The following is a 21226-nucleotide window of genomic DNA, read 5'->3' as shown; positions in this document are numbered from 1 at the left end:
AGTCTCAATGAACTGACTTTATGCAATTAGGGTCAATACAAGCATAGCCATTGATTTTAGTGGAAACAGCATATTTGCACTACCCATATGAGAAAGAACTGTAATTTTTGTGTTGTGAACAGTGAGCACCTGCAACACTTTAGATGGTCCATTGCTTCACCAAATATCCTCATGGTGATGATTTGGACATAAGCAAGAGAAGTTGGATTGACTCTAACTGCCTCTTAAACAGATCCAGGTTCTAAAACAAATAATTGCATCCAGTATACTGGTTTTGTCCTTCTCTAATAAAAAGTCATTAAATGTGAGATGCATTTCCCCTCACACTGCAAAAGTAGTGAGGGGCATGAGGATACATTTTCTGCTCTCTCACACTGTACCTGGAGCATGGGTAGCATTAGTGATATGGGCACAAAATTCTGTAAATAACATTTTTCTCCCTGTGCTTGGGCAAGTCACTCAGCTACTTTGTGCTCAGAAGTTTGTGACAAAGGATGAGCTGTACAAGGGCTTAGGGAAGGTCTTTAAGAGTCCCAGGGACGGTCTTTAAGTCACAGCTGGTATAAGGTAGTGATTGTTGGCTCTGCTCTCTCTGATAAGAGCAGATTGTATCAAAGATGCAGTGGTGCTGTTCTAAGAACCCAGGGAGAGAAGATAGTCCTTGCTAACTGGAGAGGAAGAGAAAGGCCATAGCCTCCTCTGATTATAAATCAGTCTAAGCTTTCTCAGCAAGGTATTAACTCTGAATATAGAAATCCTGCCCCAACAGACCAGTTCCAATAGTGTGCTAATAGTGTGTCTGAACATTCTTACAGAGCTTTGAAAATAGGCTTTAAAATTCTGCACGCTGTCTATTAAATGGAGCCTGATTCTTTTCTCATTCATCACAGTTTTATACTGGGGTTGATCTATTGATTTCAGTTATGTTGTGTCAGGCTGCCATTTCTCCAAGTGAATAATTCGGCTCTGTGCATAGGTTAAGTGAGAAAAGAGGCTCCTTCTATTATCCCCACCCATGAATGGCTCATTCATCTAACCCCTAATCTCTCTGGACCAGCAAAATTTGGATAATAACAGGCTGCCTCCAGGGAACGATCTGAACTGTAAGCAGTTAATATATTCTCAGTACGTTGGAGATTGAAAAAGTCTTATATGAGAATTTAATATAATAATTCTACAACTAACTCACCTGGCAAAGGCAGCCTTTTTCCTACATGAATAGCATTTAATACTGCTTGCTTCTTTTTCCCATGATAGTCCTGTCATATGTTTCTGTCTCTCTTCCCTCAGGTTATCGCTACATCACTTGCCAGATTCAAAATTGTTCTGATAAGACAATGACAGTCCCATTTGCTGGCAGCACTGATCGGGATTCCCTGACTGTGCAGGATGACTACATATTTCTTCAGGTACTGCCATTTTTGGGAGAGACAGCTCATTTTCAAATTCAAAAATAAAATACTAAACAGTGCAGCAACACTGTAGGGAGCAGGGAGGAATTCATGGATGGATTCATGAATGATTTATGATTTTTTATATGGAAAAAAAGCATTCCTTTATCAGTCCAAACAAAAAAGAAATTTAAAAAAAGTCTTTCCTTTGTGCAACCAGTTGCCCTTTAACTATATTAAAATTTTCAAGTGGACTGTGTTGCTTTTTATAAATACTCTTGTGTGTTAGGTGAAATGCAAACCTTGTGTTCCTGTGATTACAAATTCTTCTAGGTCCTTTCCAGGACAAAACCCAAAAATGCTCCCTGGGAAGAGCATCCAAGGACAACCACTGGCAGAGTAGTTGCACAGCTTCTTCACATGGATTCTCCTCTAAGAGGAAATGTTCTTGCCAGGAAAGAACTGCTAACATGGCTGTGCTTAGGAAGCAAAATGGCCATAGCTGGGGAGCTTGGAGCAAATTAGCGTGGAATCATAGGATGATTTAGTTTGGAAAAAAACCTTAACATTGAGTCCAGCCACAAACCTAACACTGCCAAGTCCATCACTAAGCCATGTCCCCAAGCGCCACGTCTACAACTCATGGTGGTCCAAATTACATCAGGGTTATTTCATTCCCAAATTACAGGATCTGCCTGCAGAAATATGGGCTGGAACTTTGTCAGCCATGTGGCACCAGTACAGCTCAGGCACACTTGTTAAGTATTGTTTTAAGTGCTTGGCACTGGTTGTGGTTTGCATCTATCAGAGCTGCAAACTTCTCAAGGAGCAGTTATGTCCTCTTTGTTTTATTACCTCTTTGTATTTATTTACTAGGGAAGTTGTTTATGTTTTACTTACTGCTTGGCTATCATTTTTCTCTTTGATGAGATTTGTTTGCTGCAAGGTTTATCTATTTACTGAGTTTTGCAAGAAAGCTTTTTGTGGCAATGGATAAACCTCCCCACCAGTGCCTCAGTGTGCATCAGATTGTCTCCTTTCCAACTTTCCCCCCTTGAGCCTGTTTCTTCTGCAAGGACCTGGAAATTAGTAAGGTCACAATGGATCTCTTCTCCTCTTGTTTGGCATAGTGGTTTCAAGGACCCACATGGCTAAGAGAAATTAACACTAAAAAAAAAAAAAAAAGCCAAACAAACAAAAACCCCAACCCCAAAAAAAACCCCCACAAACCAAAACAAAAAACCAAGAAACCACACACCAACCAAAAGAAAAGAAAAAAATACCACAACCCCAAAACTAAAACCCAGACAGTGGCATTGGGAAAGAACTTTTGGACTAAAATAGGCATTTTTCAGATAAGATCTAGCACTCATGGCACACATTTTGCTCAAAGCAATTATCATCCGTGACTCCCTCAGGAACAGTCTAAAAATCCATTTCATAGTGTGTAGGTGCTGAGAACTGCTTCTCACCATGCAAACTTCCAGACAGCTGTGCTCAGCAAAACACTGGCTGCTTCCTCATCAAGCATTTGGCTTTGCTGGTGCCATGTACAACTGCATCCTGAGCTGTTACTTACTCCCTTTCATGACAGACATGAGCAGACACAAAATGGAAGTGCAAGGTGGAAGTGTACACATAAATAATAGACAGCTGCTGCTCAATGATGCCTTCGGTAATTTGGTCTCTCTAGATCTGAGACATGTCAGTGCCAGTAGATGAGATGTTCGAATGTTCCACATAAAGGGGAAACATCTCCAGTGTTTTTTCTTTGGACTTTTCTGCAGTAAACCACAGTATGTAATGTATATCTTATTGCTAAATTGGTTTGCAGTTAGCCATATCTGTATTACTGGAGGAGAGAAGGTGACTCTGGGATCCCCTAGTCACATCTGAAGCACAGCACCCCAGAGGTGTGAGGCAGGACAGCATTTACCTGTTCCAGTGCAACCTTTCCAGTGCAAGCACACAGCAGCTGCACTTCTGAGAGACAGCATACTTTTGAAACCATGTGGAAAGCCTTTTATCACTACACTAAAGTGCAGTTATGTAAGTTATAATCAGACCAGGGACTCCTCATTGTATCACCACAATGCCTGTCAGAAAGAGGATGGGACAGATTCCTCTGTGCAAAAAGACAGGAGAGTTAGAGACTCTCTGCCCCTGGCATTGTTCATATTTCCTGAGAGTGTTGCAGGTCTGTACTGGCCCAAATCTATTTTGGATATTTTTACCATCTTAGAGGATAATCTCAGCCACATTTCTTTAGTATGTATATATCCAAAAATATTAGAAACTTTCTAATACTCATTTTTTTACCAATTTGCACAGAGAGTCAGACAGTTCCAGAGGTGATTTTAGTAGGAGGATTAAAGTTTCAACGCTGTTCTTAAGCACAGACCAGCCTTTAATACCAGTGAGGCTTGACGTGATTAGGTGCTTCAAGTCCAATTTTCCTCTGCCTTGTATCTTCTCCATTCATTTAAATGTCATTTAAATGAATGACGTTAAAACATGCATTTTAAAAAAGCCTGTGAACAGGTGGGTAAGACTGCCATTTAGAACTAGTTAAGCAAATGATAAGGTTTCTGGTTTGATCCATCATCATTTAACAAATCACATTCCTAAAGGCATCATATTTTTTATACAAGAAAAAAAAAATTGCATACAATATTAAATACTTTGTTACTTTTTAAATATTCAGGCATGTGGACCTGCTGTCATATATCAACTTTATTTTTACCAAGCCAAATCAAGTGTTCATGTTTCAGGATAGGCTGTCTTTCAAATCAGGTTCCATTTTAAACACAAAAATTTAGGAGAAAAATAGTGATATTGGGGTAGGATTTTAAATGGATTTCCCAAGTAAAAGAAAGAAGATGAGTCTCAATGTGAAAAAAAAGTGAAATATTACCAAAGGCTAACTTTTATTTAATGATTTCATCTGGTAGTGCTCAAAGGTTTAGTTGGAATTATGCCAATTTATATATGAGCACTTTGGTGTTACATTTCTGATTAGAAAATCCAGGAGAGGTTGCGAACTGACTATTTTCACTAATGTTTATTTGGAATATTCCTTTTGATACTTTGGAACATTGCATTAAAAGTAACGATGACATATTTCTGTTACAGCTTAAATGCAAAACAGTCCTCCATACCAGGTTCTTTAGATTTAACATAATCTGTCACAGAGTTCTGTTTCTCCTTTGCATAGACAACATCAGCAAATCGGACCAAGTATTACGTGTCCTACCGTCGGAATGGCTTTGTACAGATGAAGTTGCCAAAATATGCATTGCCAAAAGTAAGTATGCATTCTTTTCTTTCTCTTTTTGCATTTGTCATCTTCTCTTTCTACCTAAACTGGTTTTGTTCAGCTCTTTTTCAAACTTCATTATCCTGAGTTCACAATTTCTCCTTATAAGGATTTTTGAATCCTTATTTTTATTTTGAATATTGCTTTTATTTGTGTTCCATTAATGTAGTATTCATAAACCATAGAGGGGACTAACGTACAACAGCTTATTTGTCATCAGTTACTGCAACAGTTTTTGAGCTTTTCTTCCATGAGGCAGTGCTATACACTCAATGGCAATGGAAAAATATAGAGCAAGTGTTCTTTCAAGAATCAATTACATTTTAATTCTACATGATGTTGTCTGGTATAAGCATGAATCCTAATATAAGAGAATTTTGCTATTTGGTGTTTCTCTATTTCATTAAAGAATCCCAGTATGACTTTGACTGCTCAATGAAATTGCAAGACTTGGTGAGAGGTTCCTTCAGTCTGCCATATCTTCCTAGTGATAGGGTTTTTATATTTCCATAGTAAATCAGCAATTAAGCACAGAAATTTAAATATGGTCTAATTGCTGTAGTTGAATTTTTTGTGCTGCACACTGTGTATTTCCTAACTTTACAGTTAGGAGGCTTCTGCAGTTCTGAAGAAAAATAACTTGGAAGTTTGAAAGACCCAGTGGGATAAAACCCTCAGGAACCAGCTCTGACCTTACAGTTCACCCTGCTCCCAGCAGGAGGCTGATCTGGAGGTCTCATGAGGTTCCTGCTCTTTCATTTGACTCTCTGTGGTTCTACCATTTATTTAGCAGAGAATTTGTTTTCTTTGCATGCCTTGAATTGTATTAGTTTACTTAATTTCTCATCTAAGGAAGGACATTAGAGTACAATTTATTTCCTTTATTGTTATAAAGCAAACATTCTAATATCTTTTTTTTTATCTTAGTTTTGTTTGTTTGGTTTTTTTTTAATGCCAGTATAAATGGTGGTCTGAAGTAATTTTAAATTTACAACATATTACCAGAATCTCAGATCAAATCCTCAGGTTGATCAAGGTTGAACAAGAATCTGAAACTTGGATATGCTCTGAGTAGCACTACAGAAATATTTCTCTCTATCTTGTCAACATATGTATAGTCAAAGACAGGTATATAGACCAGCACTAACACAAAGGTATTTCTGTGTTTTTCAGGCCTTCAAGGCAGTCTTTATGCTTTCTTGAGGGAAATTATAGTCAGGAAAACAGCAGGAGAATATCCAGGTCTTGAAGGTTAAAATATGCCAAACATGGACACCTCAAGGGACTGCAGCCCATTGAACCCTGCACTGGGACACAAATAAGCAATTAAGGAGCAAGGCAGGGAAGCAGAGTGTAAACAAGGAACTTCTGACACATTCATAAAGTGTCAGTCACAATTCCCTGCCATTTCTGTCATATGGAGTCTGCATTGTTTGAAATAGTGCTGCATGCTCGATTCTTTGCCTTGGAAAATATGGCTTTTGTTTATTTTTCTTTTTTTTAGTGGATTACCCCAGGCCTGACTGAATAAATAAATCAGAAGTTAATGGCTTCATTTTGGATAGGGTCTATAGCTACCTATGAACAGGTTGATTATGTCATTTTGAAAGAGATGTTTTTGTGCTCTTCCGAGTTCAGGAAATACACAACAAGAGGAATAAAGTAAATATTATCTCTTCAGAATTTTGACAATGGTTCCATTGTTTCTTTAGTAGCTGCACAAAAGAGAGTTCAAAATTTCAGGAAGAGGGCCTAGAAGCCAGACACACATTTAGAATAATGGTGATTATGAAAGATTTTAAGCTTGTCTGAGGAAGACTTTTTTTTAAATGATTTGGTACCTTCACATTACAACAGAAATTTTACATACTGAAATAAATAAGAATACAGCCCTGAAAGTTTTCACGGTGCTATATTTCAGTGAGAATCATCCAAGTAGAGTAGAATTGGATCATAGAACTTTGCAAAGACACAGGATATCAGCAGAGACACTGGCACATTAAATGTACATTTAGAACATGTGACTTTGGAGCTGCTTATTTTACGGTGGTAAGAGATAAACAGAATGGATGAATTTACAAATGATATTTTTTAAGATTGATTAAAACCAATAGCTTTTGAAAGATGAGTTTCAGAGAGTTTTAAATATTAGATTTTGCCTAACCAGGAGATGAAGCATGACTATAACAGCCTATATTTCATTTTGCTTGAAAGCATGAAATGAGATGTCAAAAAAATCTCTTTCCAAGTGGTCTCTGTACAGAATTTTTGAGCAGAGATTGTATACAGGGAAGGAAAACTGTAGCCAAGTCAGAAAATGCTGTAGACTGGTCAAGGATGTGTCTAACAACGTCAAGAGAGGTTTGCCAAAATGCATCCTACATCCTTAGGGGACTAGGCTGGATTCTTCAGATATTATTCTTTTGCTACATAAATTCCTTTCAATATGATTTTACATATAGAGATAGAACGAGCAATTTCAGACTCAATAGTTAGAAAATGTGTTCCCTTTCAATATGAAAAGGTTGGAAATCTGTAAAGAAGTTATTCTCTTTTTTATATATTGTTTGCATTAGCATTTGTGTTTATGATTGTATTTGTCCAAATCCATCCCCAAAGAGAAATCTAAAAAAGAATAGTGTGTCTTTGGACATATCTGCAGTCCTCCTTACTTGTGAATAAAAGTCTGCTAAAAGCAGCTTCCAGCCAGGCTTTGCCTCTGTTAAGTTTCTGGGCTCCAGCTCCACAGTGCCCCTGAGATCACCTTTTTGTAACACATCATAGCTCTGTGTGTGTACAGACAGCAGAGCCATTGGGGGCCATCAGGATTCAGATAATTTTTTTAACCTTTTTTCTGTGCTGTTGAGAGATCTTTTTCTTTCTTTAACACTGTGTTTGATACTGACATTGCATGGAATCCCACAGCTGTCTCCTGTATTTGACAAGTGTTGGCTGCTGCCAGGAAGGGTGGTAGCAAAGGCTGGTGAGACCATATCAAAGATTGCTTGTACATTCCCCAAAACAGAAGAGGAATTTTCAAACTGTTGTTTTCAAAATGTTACTTTAAAATCAAACTTGTTTTTATGCTGGATTCCATTTTACCAAGATTGCTTGTTCTGTGCTGCTAAAACTAGATCAGAAATTAGAAACTCGTAGGAAGTGAAGACCAAAATCAAGCCAAGAGCAGCAGGACTGCATTTGTGTGTCAACTTGGCTGGTTCAGCATCCAGGAGTGTCCCAGGGGATCCAGCAATCCCCTTGGGCTGTTTGCAGCCTGGAGCAGAGGTTCAGCTGTCACTGCTGGGAGGGCGAGTCTGCCCAGGGGCACAGGCTAAAGCCCCACGCAGACTGTCAGCACACTTGTATTGCACAAGTTCCTGCAGCTCTGATTGCCCTCTCCTTGGGAAGAGAGGGAGCAGCACACTGGATCTGGTCCTTGTTCAGGTATTTGAGTCGTGCTCTGATGTGGGTAGCAATAAAACTGAGAACTAGTTCATTCTGAGAGTTTAAGCAAAAAAAAATTTGTTAACAAAATTTTTGACTAAGCCAAGGAAACTGCTACAAATTATGGCAATTTTACTATTGCAATTGGGAATAATTTAATTATTCTGAGTTCTCTTCCCATCTCTCTTAAATAAATTCCATTATAAAGGGAGATAATGCTCTCCCTTTAAGAACTGATACGAGGCATTGATTGATTCTACATTCATTCATGCCTCATACAAAATCTTAATGATGCAAGAGCTCTATTGTTTGTTGTATCCTGCTGCAATTCAGAAAGTTTAGTTCTGAAAAGATATGGTGTGGAAAAAGCTTCTTTCATCTTTTTCAATCTCTGTATCTATTTTCAATCTTGTGACACGGGCAATAATGTAAAATTTTTCAGGTAACCAAAATAAATGGAAGTATAGGGGAAGAGTGAACAAAAACAAAAGAAGAAAAAATCCAATTGCCTTAGAAATAGGTTGAAGTCTGTACTTTATTCATGGCAATATGAATCCCCTATAAATTCCTTTTATCAGATCGATGTGTTCTTTTTGTTTGACTATCACCTCATCACCTCAAAACATGCCCACCTCTTCCTTGCCTCAGTCTGAATACACATCACTGTTTTAACTGTAGACTTACTTCTGAGATTGTCTGTGTCATTCAGTAATATATATGAGACAATCCTTAAATGGGCCTATCCATTAACAGCAGAAATTATAGAAGATTCCTGCAGCCCTTTTGTGTGATGTTCTCTAAGGATTTGGCTGCCTGATGGTTGGATTGCAAACTACCGAGTCCATGACAGCTCATTTAGCAAGGCTCTTAGTCTCACAGTAATTTTTGTCCCACTAGAGAAGCCCCTTCACCACCTCTGTCACTCACTACACTGGGAGGTTTTGGCTGAGGTTGTTCTCCTGTACCAGGCAGAAGAGCAGTTTTCAGCTCCATTCTTCCGAAAGTCCACTGGAATGGCTGCTGAGCAAAGAAAAAAAGGGAACAAAGTAGAAATGCAGGTGGCAGTGGCATTTGATGCAGGGGAAATATTCCTTTCCCAGGCAGTGTCACCACAGCAGCCAGTGAACCTGAGCTATAGCAGCTGTCTGACTTGCTGGGTGTACAAATCCATCTGAGGAGGATTCAAGGAACTATTCTTTTCTTCACTGTGCAACTTATTGATTTCTCTCCCTGAACCTCTTTTCCTTGGCCAGGCAAGGAAGATTAGGAGGATTATTTTTGGGATATGTGCCATCCGGTTACCTTGATTGTGCTTGAGAGATTACAAGAGTATAAATGTGGTACATCTAGAGGTCAAGACTGAGACTACAGAGCCTTGAGCCCCTACTTGAGTTCCACTACTGATACATTTACTCCTCACCATTCTGTTTAATACATTGCTTATTTCATGTTAACATTTTGCTCAACCACAGCATCAGAAGATTGCAAAGGGGCAGAATTCGTACATCTGACCAAAAATTGTAAGATTAAAGACCCAAGAACTTTGAATGATACTTTCTATATTATCAGCACATCGTAGACAAAGGAGCATTGGTGGGCTGTACAATCTTTGTCATCTTTTATAGCCTTCTGTCTTCAGGCTGTAATTGAACTTATTTTGTCATACAGTTTCTTATCATAGTTAGTAATATGGTAAACCATAGTGAGCATTTCTTGAATACAAAATTCTTTAAAGTATTTGCAGACTTATAGGCTGGTCAGTTACTGAATGTAGATGGTATACAGTGAAAACAACTAATTTCTCTTCACTTCTTCCTTTAAACCTCTTTCCTTCTTTCCTGCTATCCAAAATCCCCTATATCCCAACTCTGTTTAATAGCTTTGTGCTTTTTGGACCAACTTTTGATTGGGTGTTCATTCAGCTTTATGTGATAACAGACTTGACTACATTAAAAGCAGGTAATTAATTATGGAAACATTGTTGGTATCTCTGTGTTAGAAGTAAAGAAATAATTTTTAAGCAGTGTTTTCAAGAAGAAATATTTTATTGTGTACTTGTTGGAACTGTTGATGGATCTAAGTGTATGCTCCAGGTCATGGCTGAACATGCACAGTTGTTTCAATGCCTTGTGTGCACCCTCAGACTCATTTATTTAACAGACCGTGTCTGTTCCATGTGATATGGAGTCTTTGAAGTGGTGCTCATCTTTTGGCATAAGTTGGCCTCCTGTAAATGCCTAATTATTTTGCGTATCACTTTGAAACTGTCGTGTGTTATTTATTTGTTAATTATGTTCTCTGCTATTGATGTAGTACAAACATAGCAGCTTACAAGTCCCTGAGAGAGCAGGAGTGACATGACCTGTCACTGGATGCCGAATTTAATCATGCCAAATTTTAACATGAAGTCTTTGATCAGGATTCATTTAGCATTTTTTGTAGAAAAGTAATTCTGATTCAACAGATCTCCAGCTGTCCCTAATTCTAATTCTATGGGCTGGTTAACTGCTTTGGACCTATGAGTAGTTTCACAGATTTTTAGTGATAAATATACAGATTTCTGTGGTCTAACATATCCCAGTCTAACATATCCCAGTGAAGAGGGAAGGATGAAGGAAAAATTGTGATAAAGGAACTTCAAACTACAGTGGACAAGAAGCACCTTAGTAAACAAAATAGAGAAATCTCATGGGGGCTTAGAGCTTTTAAAAAAAAAAAAAAAAAAAAGAAGTTTTGGACAATGCAGCTTGTAGAGCCTCAGAAATGTGCAAAAGCTTGCAACCTAAGAAGAGGAGATAAAGGGAGTATTTGGGAATCTCAGTCTGTGGCTGATACCAGCTGACATTGGTGAGCTTTGCAAAAACAAAGAGAGAAAGAGGAAAGTGAAAATGGCAAGAGCATGGATTCTTGGGTCAGTAAGAGATAGAGCAGAGGAGGCATGGCAGACTTGAGAGGACAAAAGTAAAGTAGTAGAGATAAGAGAAGGGATGCCCATGGAGAAGTGAGTATTCCACAGAGGAAACATCTATGGCAAACTGGGGAGAAGGTTCTGCCTTGGGACATCTGGAAAGGCATGGACTCCCATTTCAGTATGGAAGTGGAAGAAAACCACAAGATCTTAATACTGAATGTGTATGACACTGCAGCCTGGAGATACCAAAAATCTGAATAGAGACAATAAGGACTGTTCTAAAACCTGAAGATCTCTAGCACCAGTAAGGAAAGTCTTTATAAATTCATTTGAATAAATTGTGTGTGAATAGCATAATTACAGAAAAATACGATGATCAGTGGCACTTTGAGTAGCTTGCAGAATGTAGAGAAAGAAAGCAGAGACTCCAGCAAAAGGCAATTGCCTTAGTCCAAGCGTGAAATCATAAAAGAATAAATGCTTTCCTTATAGGGTCTGCTGAGGTTACAGCCTAAGGTTGTATCTGTGTCCATGAATTAGATAAAGCAGTAAAAATGTGCATTCCCTCTATCAAGATTTTTTTTTCCCTCAGGCATCCTTTCTAGTTAACTCTTAGGTGACAGACAGTAGGTACTGCCTAGCAATATTTGCTGATGTCCCCTCTCCATGTACTTCTCACCTCTTGAGCAGTGGGGGTAGCTGGGATGAAGGAATGGAACCCATCCCCTGTATTTGCCAACCAGTGTCTTCTTTTTAAATTCATGTTTCAGAATAGGAATAGTACGAGACTGACATGACAATTTACATTTGTTTTAACTAGATTTTCAGCAGTTTGTGTCACCCAGGATTTTGAAAGATAAGTTGAAGGACTGGGCATGAAATTTGCAGTTTTCTTCACATTGTCAATTACTTTTCCCAGAGGATTGCATCAGAAAGCATGGGGCAGGAAATGCTGCACAGGATTGTTGCAAGGTAGTATAACTGAAGGACTACACTGTTCCTTGAGGGAAAAGAAATCACTGTGAAAGGAAAATAGCTGTAAGGCTGAACTGGTAATCTGAAAGCATAAATTCTGAAAGGAAGGAACAAAGTTCAAGGCAGTGCAAGGGTAATTTCACTTGCTAAGACCAGGATCTGTTAAGCTCTTGCCTCGGCAAAGTTGCCAACCAGCAGCCTGAGAGGACAAACATCTTTATTAGTAACAGCCACTGCCAAGAGGAAAGTGAACTCTGATTTGCTGAGTAAACTATTGCATCCAACCTCTCTTTCCCTCATGTGGCCCTCACAGTCTGCCCAAAATTAATCTCCCAGTCCTTGTGCCCTGCACATTTTGGCTCTTTGCGTGCTGCTGCTGATGGCTCAGCTTCTCCCACCCCACCCTGGGATGGGAGACCCAGAGCTGAGCCCGTCCCCAGCTCCTGCCCCTGCCACCAAGGCCACCCCAGCAAGCACTGCCTCCTCAGCAGGGAAAGCGTGGAGTGGGACAGCACAGGGCAGGGAAAGTGCCTTGCCTACATTCCCTGGAGGTTTGCATTTGTCTGTGGCACTGTATAAATGTTTTATTGTAAGAATGTAGTCGTTAATTTTGCAGAAAGCTCCTGGCTTTGTGGAAGATTAAGGGTTTTCTAGAGGTTTTCATATTAAAATATTGTTTCTTTATTCTTTTTGACTCAGCTTCACTTCCATCCTTGTTATCAGATAGTCATGGGAATTTTCCATGTAGTATAATGTGGGCTACCGAACCTCATGTTGCCCTGGTTTAAGGAAGGAGATGAAACATTCTATACATTAAAGAGACTTTTAAAAGAACTTGCTGTGATTAGTTGCTGTGTTTTGCTGGCATTTCTACCAAACTCTCCGCTTTGGAGTAATTTTTCAGTACAAAAAAAAAAAAAAAAAAAAAAAAGGATAACTATTCCTGAGATGCTAAACAAAATAATCTGCTTTACTACAAAGTTCAAAGGGAGTCTTTGGAAACCGCATCGAGCTTAGATTCTTAGATTCTTCATTTACTTCTTGTGTTGACATGTGTCACATATGCAAAATACTTTAACTAAACTATTAGTATTTAATAACCCTCCTCTGTTCATATTAAACATCTTTCCTTTGCATTATTTTACTTCTATACGTGTCTTTTTTAAATCTAAGTGCCTCAGTCACTGTGCATATTGCCTACAGTGTGACTACCATGCTTTGCTGAGTTCTCAGTGTTGCTCTGTTAGTCACACTTTCTTCAGTCTGGAGATTCTTATGAATTTAGTTTGTCTCCTTGAGTTTTGGGTTTTTTTTAATCTAGTTCATCCTCAATTCTTATTCTCTTGACATTCTGGTAGCTTTATTTAATATTCACTCCATTGCTGTATTACTTTTCCAGTAATAAGGTGACCAGAGCTGAATACAGTCTCCCAGTAAAGTACCAAGGTCATGAAGAGTTTACAAGCTTTCAGTCTCTGTGACTTGATGTCATTTCTTACCTAGCCCCAACATCTGCCTTTGTGCTGCCAGATCATGTTGCCAACTCATGTCCCTTTATTCTCTGTCGTAAGTTTAGTTCAGTGTTGCTACTTCCTGATTTTTTTCTTATGTTTGATATTAGTGTTAAATTATTTTCCCCAGCTGTGCATTTTTTTTTTCCCTCTGGGACATTTGGAGTGAAGAAGCTGGGAAAACTGAGAGCAAACTGCAGCAATATCCATGCCTGAAATTCCTGGAAAATGAATGCAGAATGTAGACTCTCCTGTTATTACAGTTGAATATTTAAGTGGTTGTGTAGACATAGACAGACACACGAGCTGTGTGCATGATAAATACTATATTCTATGTGAACTACTGTACATTGTATCTGATTCTCTTTGTGCTATGCTATTTTTTTACTAATTGAAGATTATTTTTTTAGATTAGCTTTGTTAATGTTGTTTCGTTCTTCCATTGAGTCTTATCCAGATCTTGGAACGTCAGTCACTTGTTTTGTTTTTTTTTTTTTTTCTTTCCCTATTTTCCCTTTCAAGAAATAATTTCCTGCTGAAGTCAAAGCAGATTACAGATATTGCACATCCATGATACTTTTGTTCATTACCGTGGTTTTCACTGCAGTCAGAAGGCAGTGAGGAACCACCTTGGAGCACTGGGATAGGCATGCTGATTAGTATTATTTTGAGAAGTTATTGTTTTTAAACATTCATATGTTTCTCCTCTCCCAATATTAAACTCTCCTGACCAACTTACTGTTTGTAAAATAAAAATTATGTAAAAAATTATTAAAATTAAATTATGTAAAAAATTATGTACCTTATTTTCCTACAGGACTTACAGATAATCAGTACAGATGAAAACCAGGTGTTTGTGGCTGTACAGGAGTGGTACCAGACAGACACATACAACCTGTACCAGTCTGACCCACAAGGTGTTTACTACTCCATCTTGCTGGAGAATGTCCGGAGCACAAAGCAGCCAGAAGAGAATGTCCTGATAGATATTCTGGAGGTATATCTTTTATATTTTCCATTATTTGTAGTCTGTGTGAAGGATTTTTTTTATTATGAGTATAATTACTTTTAAGTATTGCATTTCCACATTCATATTTAAATAGAAAATCTAGGATTTCTGTCTTATTTGTAGACATTGCTACTACTTACGTGTTTCCCTCTTGCCCTACTAATGTGTTGTGTACTCTAACTAAATTCTTGGGATGGGGTTCTATGGATGTGCAAATCCAAATCTTGCTAAGTTTTTTTTTTTAGATATTGAAGAGTGAATCTGGCAGCACGATTTACTGTCGAAGTAAGAAGCTCTGCAGCTGTCTATGTACAGCATCTTTTCTTCTAGGTGACTCAGTGGCATGTTTCCTGACTTAAGAGCAGGACATCTTTTAGCCAGTAGGGTTTTAAGTAGTAATCCTGCAAGCCTTGTGCTAGGTTTTGTCAATTCTGAAAGGCTAAGAGCCAACAAAATTAGATATTGGACAGCAAATCCACTTGCTTTCAGTATGTGTCTTGTGCCAACAGCATTTTCTATGAAACAAACTGGGCTGTAAACAAATCTATCTTGTATTTTAACATCAGTGCACTTGGCAAAATAAAAGGCTATAGTGTTTTGGAAGAGTATCACAGGTTGTTATCAATTCCATTCCTGTTTAGGGAATGGAATTTCAGTGCAATGAATTTCAATGTAATAAGGTGTACATTTGCTCTGGTTCTGTTCTTTCTGGCCATTATCAGAACATTTAAATGGCTTTGGTCTGACTCAGTTTGTCCCATTACAAATAATTTGCCTAGTGTTAATTTAAAAAAACTGCAAAACTTTAAAGGTGCACCAGATTTCTTTGGCTAAGGTTTATAGTAATTCTGGATACAAGGCACACACTGACAGAACTGTTAAATGGCTGTAATTAGACTCTTCTTGGTGGGGGAAAATGATAGTGTTTTCTTCCTCCTTATCTCCTTCATCTTTCTTTAGCTTTTTCTTTCTAAATGGCTGTGGTAAAACAAAAAGGTCTCCCATTACCAGTGATTATTTTCTAGACTCTAGCTTTTTAGAAATGAGGCTTCCTAATGAGTGAAGCTACACATTGTGTGTAGCCACGTTCCCACAGGGTGATTTATTGACAGCATTAATTAGCAGCATTTTATTCTTGGGCACCCCTGTGACCAAGCAAAGCTAAAAGGCACTCAGGTGGTTTTTACTAAAAGGCAGTCAGGTGCAATCTCTACTCCTTGCATCACCTGTAGCACGTAATTTCAGATAAGTTGTACAAAGATGCTACCCCTGGCTATCCTTTTGTCTACAAGAATTATTAACTTAATTCAGTTACACTGATTGTTTCATAATTTCCCAATGCTACTGAGGGCATATTAGACAATACAATTGTAGTTTATTGTGTGCTAGATCAATTTGTAGGGTTACATTAAAAAGGAAATGTAAACATGATAAGGACAGTATACTTGAAAGGGCAATACACATGGATCCATACAATTCAATTTTTTTAAGCTATTTTTGAAACTGAGTTGCTTTATAGGAGAGCACTGATGGCTTCTAGATAGCTTGTGTGATAAATAATTAGTGCTCATCTTGTTTACTAGAATGGGATCAAGTGCTCATAATGTGTGTGTTGTTTACTCAGTATAAAATTGCTAATAAATAAAACACATATTGCAGCCCTTGAGGATGAGGGGTTGTTTGTTTCTTTTTGGCCTAATCTGGGTGAGGTTATTTTTGGCATTTTAATGCAAGTATCCCATCTCAGGAAGGGATGTTTCAGTGCAGCACAGAGACAGTTCTCAGTGGTAGAAAATTTCTCTCTTTGCCAGTGTATAATTCTCCTTAGAATTTGTAGTGTTCATCTTTGTTATCTTCTTCTGACTCCACTTAATCTGTTACTTGTATATCTGCTATAAAATTTTTAATAGGTATCTGTCTGTATTAATTTTCTTTTATGTGCTTTATCTTTTTTTTTTTGCACCATACTTCTTCTTATTTTGAACATGTAAAAGGGAACAATTTACAAATACTTGTTTAAATAAGAGAAGAAAAAAAGAATTAAGTACTAAATGACTGTCCGAAAAGAGCATGCCCTTGAATTATGTGACAAGAAGCATATCTTTGAAATTGTATCAAGTAATGCCAGTGTGAAGGAGTCACACATTTGACACAGGCATATTTGCAGAATGGGCATACTAATGCAATACCTCTACATTGGTTCCTGCTGTGACTCCTTATGTAGATAAGAGCTACATGAGTTACAGTACACTTTCTTTTTTCTCCATGCCTTTTTTCTCCAAAAACCAAACTGTATATATTTAAATTTTAGTCACAAACACAAATTATATAGCAGTCATTTCTACATTTCAGTAACTGCTGCTAATAAACACTGTTGGACATCTGAACTGTGCTTCTTGCTACCAACTAAACAGAATATTGTTGGGATGGAGTATCAGAAATGTAACAAGGAACAATTAATAAGTCATAGCAGAAAGTCTCAGAAAATTTTATAAGGTACAAAGTGCTTTTCTAAGAGTACTGGGGAACAACTATTCCCTGAACTGTTTAAGAAAGTAGGTACTCCGAGAACTAAGCTCAAAGCTCAAAAAATTAGAAGAAAGGTGCTTTGAATTTCCTCATGTTGAGCTGTCTTGAGTGTCTCCTGCACTGTTCATTAGAGTAACTGAGCACTGCACAATGTTGAAATGTCTTTTTTTCCATAGAAACTTATTATTAATGTGAATCTTTTCCTTTATTGATAGAAAGAGACTTATCTTGCAATTTTAGATTAGGGAACTAAGTCACAGAATAGAATGTACAGAAGAATTTGGGTGGCTTGGCGTCACAGTCTAATTCTGGAGATAGATTGGAGACACTTCATTTCCAGTATTTACAGAGTCAGATGTGTATTTGTATAGGCCACAGGACAAATGAAATGGAAAATTCTACAGTAGGGATGGGATGTTTTAAAGATGCCATTTTTTAACACACCATAATTTTGTGTTAGTTATAGGGTTTTAGGCTAATGCACCACTCTGAACATGATATTTCTGAACTTGCTCTGAAGATAGGTGCCTGAAACCTATTTATTATTTCAAGCAGGATTTATGCCTTTCATTCATTGTGCAACTACTCCGAAGTGCTGGTTGGCTTTTATCTTTTAAAGCAGCAGTGAGAGAAGTTAACTGAGACACTGGAAGGAATGTTTTCATAACCTTTCAATGTTTGATAGATTCAAATATTATTTCCCTTATTCTAGAAGTTACCCTGGAGCTTGGTTAGATTAGAAATGGGAGTGGGAATGGAGAAAAAATTTAGCCTGACTCCCATTTGATGATTATATGGAATTATTAAATATTCATTAAATGAGGGGGTGGGAAGGGGAAGTAGAGGAGAAACAAAAATAATCATGATGCAGCACTGGTTTTGCCATCCATAAATGCAGAGGGAAACCTCAGTTGCAGTCCCTGATCTAATTATTGTTTAAATATTTATTTATGTGTTCACTGGAAGGAAGACATGCACAGAAATTTTACCCCAAGTCTGCCTTCCCACGTAAATATTTGAACTGCCAGGCTTTTCATGGCTGAGCTGTGTCTCGAAGGTAGACTATGTAAAAAATCCCCAGCAAGATTAAAATGCTTTGAAAGTAAAGAAAGCAGGTTCACAATTTCTTTTCTTCCTTTCCTTTTCTCACCTGCACTGCAAATAGATGACTTTTATGGTATATTTGACTTGGAGGTGGTTCTGATCTTCCAGCATGCCGGATAAATAACCCAACCACATATGCACAGGATTTAAGAAAGAAGGAGCTCATGAGAGAGTAGAGTATTTAAATGTTTATACAGATTTTTTCTTTATATAAGCTTATATATATTTCCAAGTTCTAGGCTGTTACCACAACCAGCAGTACATTCTTATTCTCTGTAGGTTTGGATCAGTTCCTTCCCATATTTATAAACAGTGAGTATCAAATCTGTAGCCTGGTGGTAGGGTTGCCTTCTTTTCCCCTTCAATGCAGACTTCTGCTAAATGAATGTTAAATGGAGTCAATAACTGGCAGTTGGAAAAAGAAAGGAACAGTAAATATTTCAAGTGGAAAAATAAAAGTTTAGAAGTGCATCATCTTCTGCAAGTAAATATTCCTGATCATCAGTCTTGTGCATTTATTTGTAATGAATTATTCAGTTTTGTTAAGAGTCAGCAGCCAAGGAGATGAGCAAGCTGTACTGTGCTGGAAATGTATATCAGTTTATATATGTTGTCCAGAATTTTTCAAAAATTCAGGAAGTCTCCTAAATAATGGCAAGGGAACCAAGAGCACTCTTAAGGAAACCTTCACTTTTAATAGAAGATCTCATCTCATGCCCATGGGTGGAATATACATTAATATGTTAATAATATAAATGTTAGGGCTAGAACTAAACATATTAAGGTATAATTACTGTCAGATTGCTTCTAAAATTATACTCACTAACTTTAACTCTTTGAGTTGTAGTAATTTTCTAATACAGGTTGTTTTGAAATAAAATAACAGCCCAAGAGAAGAGGGTCATTCGTTGTTATTATTTTTTCTCCAGAGGTTAAACAGGTGAAGGGTGGCTAACGAGTGTGGAAGCATTTCAGATACTTGAGAGGGTGATTCAGTCCTCAGCGTGTCTCCCTCAGATGATCTGCCTATATTTATTTCCTGCAAAGGACAAGAGTGCTTCCCAAATCAGTGTAATGGGAAAAGATGTGATACTGTGTTATGTTATTGTAACCTATTTGTGTGATATTTATATGATATGGGCACAGAAATTCAGTTTTAAAGGTAGATGGTTGTTAAAAATGTCTTACATAATTTGTACAGTAGGATTTTAAAGATGTCCATATTTAAAGAAAATGCAAAAAGGAAATTTTATTGGTGAGGCCATGCTATCATAATTTTTATATTTTGCTATATAAAATATTATGTTTTTGTATATTAAACATGTAGCTTGATTAGCCTTCTGACATGGAGACAACTGCAAATCCTTTTTAATCCTTTGTCCTTGCCTTCCCCCTTTCTGCCTTTCCTCTTATATTTTTGCCTTCCTCATATTTTTTAAGGTATCATCCACTTTCCCTTCTGTTTCCAGGAGAAACTACCTGAGATACACATTTCAGAGCCACAAAAGAGCAGCTAATCAGGGATAATCCTTGCTGAAAAAAATGTGTTTGTGCTGGATATTAACTGTTCTTCTCTATGCTTCAGGTCAGAGGTGTAAAAGGAGTCTTTTTGGCCAACCAGAAAATTGATGGGAAAGTCATGACTCTGATAACCTACAACAAAGGCCGTGACTGGGATTTTCTAAACCCTCCAGACGTCGATATGAATGGCAAACCCACCAACTGCAAGCCTGTAAGTGGCTCTTTTTGGAGCATCCTCCCTCTAAAATGTGCAAGAATTATCTGCATGGTAGGATGTGCAGTAGTTCCAGCAGCCCAAGAGCTTTGTGCTGAGTTTACCAGCCAGACTAGCAGGCAAATGAGCTGTGCATGAGCTGTGGTTCCATAGGCTCTTAGTTCAGTCATCATGTAGAGGGAGTAGTCAGGGCTTTGTGGTGCACAGCATTTCATATTTGAGATCACTTTGACACAAAGAGGGCACATTTCTTCTTCTTCTTCACATGTCAACCACACAACCCAGTTCAGAATAAACATGGCAGTCATTTGTGCCTGGATATATGGGGCACATCATAAGTCAAACAGAGATTACCAATAATTTTTCTCTTTCCATCTCTTCATATTTTTCTTTCATTAAAAAAAAATATACAAGGTAACTCTTGATTCCCTGTTAAAGGGAACTCCTGAAAGTTGCTTGAAAATAAATACCATGGCAACTTGCATAAAATATTTCTTTCTTTTTGTAAGATTATACTGTTTCTGTTTGTTTAGATGCCCCAAGTTCCCATAGTATTTTGTTATTTATAAGGCTGTGCTGAAAACCTTGTATTTTTCTCACTGACTCTCTGCTCCTGGGGACTCAAAGCTCTGCATTGGTGAGCAAAATAAATGCTTGCAGTCCTGCCACTGCCAGAGCTTTGCTCCCTCTCTGCCTGGCAGAAGTGGAGGGCTGGAGCAGCTGGTTCCCTTCTGAAGAGTTCCGGGCTGTGCTGCAAGGCTCCACCCTGCAGGGTGTGGTGCAGATCGATGGGAGATGAGTGGGACAGTGACAGTGACAGTGGCAGTGGCAGTGGCAGTGGCAGCAGCTCCCAGGCAGTGCTGGCAGCTGGCCCCTGGTAAAGCCCCTGGGCACATTGCTGTGAACAATATGACCTTTGAGTGCACTGCACAAAGGCCAAGAAGCAGTAAATTGCTTCTTGATGTGTACTAAAGTCATTATGTTATTTTTCATACCACTTTTTTAATAATAAAGACATTTCAGCCCAAAAAATTGTTTTTAATAATAATTTTACCATTTATCTGGGACCAACAAACACTGTTGCTGTTAGTTAACATTTTTAAGCAATAATTCCGTCAGAAGGGGGTTTATATAATAATGCTGACTTCCTTGAGTTTGGAAATCTTTTTGTTAAGACAGTGGCACACTATGCAGATATCACCAGAGATTCTTGATACAAAGTGAAGACTGATACTTCAGACTGGAATTTAGCTCCATGGGAAGCAGCAATTCTTTTTCTTTATGAAGACATACATTGCTGA

General features: G+C 38.0%; 1 protein-coding gene across 9 annotated transcripts in view; it reads left to right on the top strand.

Annotated features, from left to right (window-relative positions):
* The window catches only part of SORCS2 (sortilin related VPS10 domain containing receptor 2), a 533588-nt gene that overhangs the window by 436686 nt on the left and 75676 nt on the right, over positions 1 to 21226 (top strand). For all 9 annotated transcript variants that reach the window (XM_030270687.4, XM_030270686.4, XM_030270685.4 and 6 more), the window contains exons 7-10: positions 1291 to 1409; positions 4606 to 4695; positions 14366 to 14545; positions 19776 to 19922. In XM_030270687.4, coding sequence (XP_030126547.4) covers positions 1291 to 1409; positions 4606 to 4695; positions 14366 to 14545; positions 19776 to 19922 — 536 coding nt within the window. The remainder of the gene's footprint in view (positions 1 to 1290; positions 1410 to 4605; positions 4696 to 14365; positions 14546 to 19775; positions 19923 to 21226) is intronic.

This window comes from Taeniopygia guttata, chromosome 4 (assembly GCF_048771995.1).
Source record: "Taeniopygia guttata chromosome 4, bTaeGut7.mat, whole genome shotgun sequence".
NCBI lineage: Eukaryota > Metazoa > Chordata > Aves > Passeriformes > Estrildidae > Taeniopygia > Taeniopygia guttata.
Note: the sequence above shows the minus strand (reverse complement) of the source record. Positions and strands in the feature narration are given on the sequence as shown.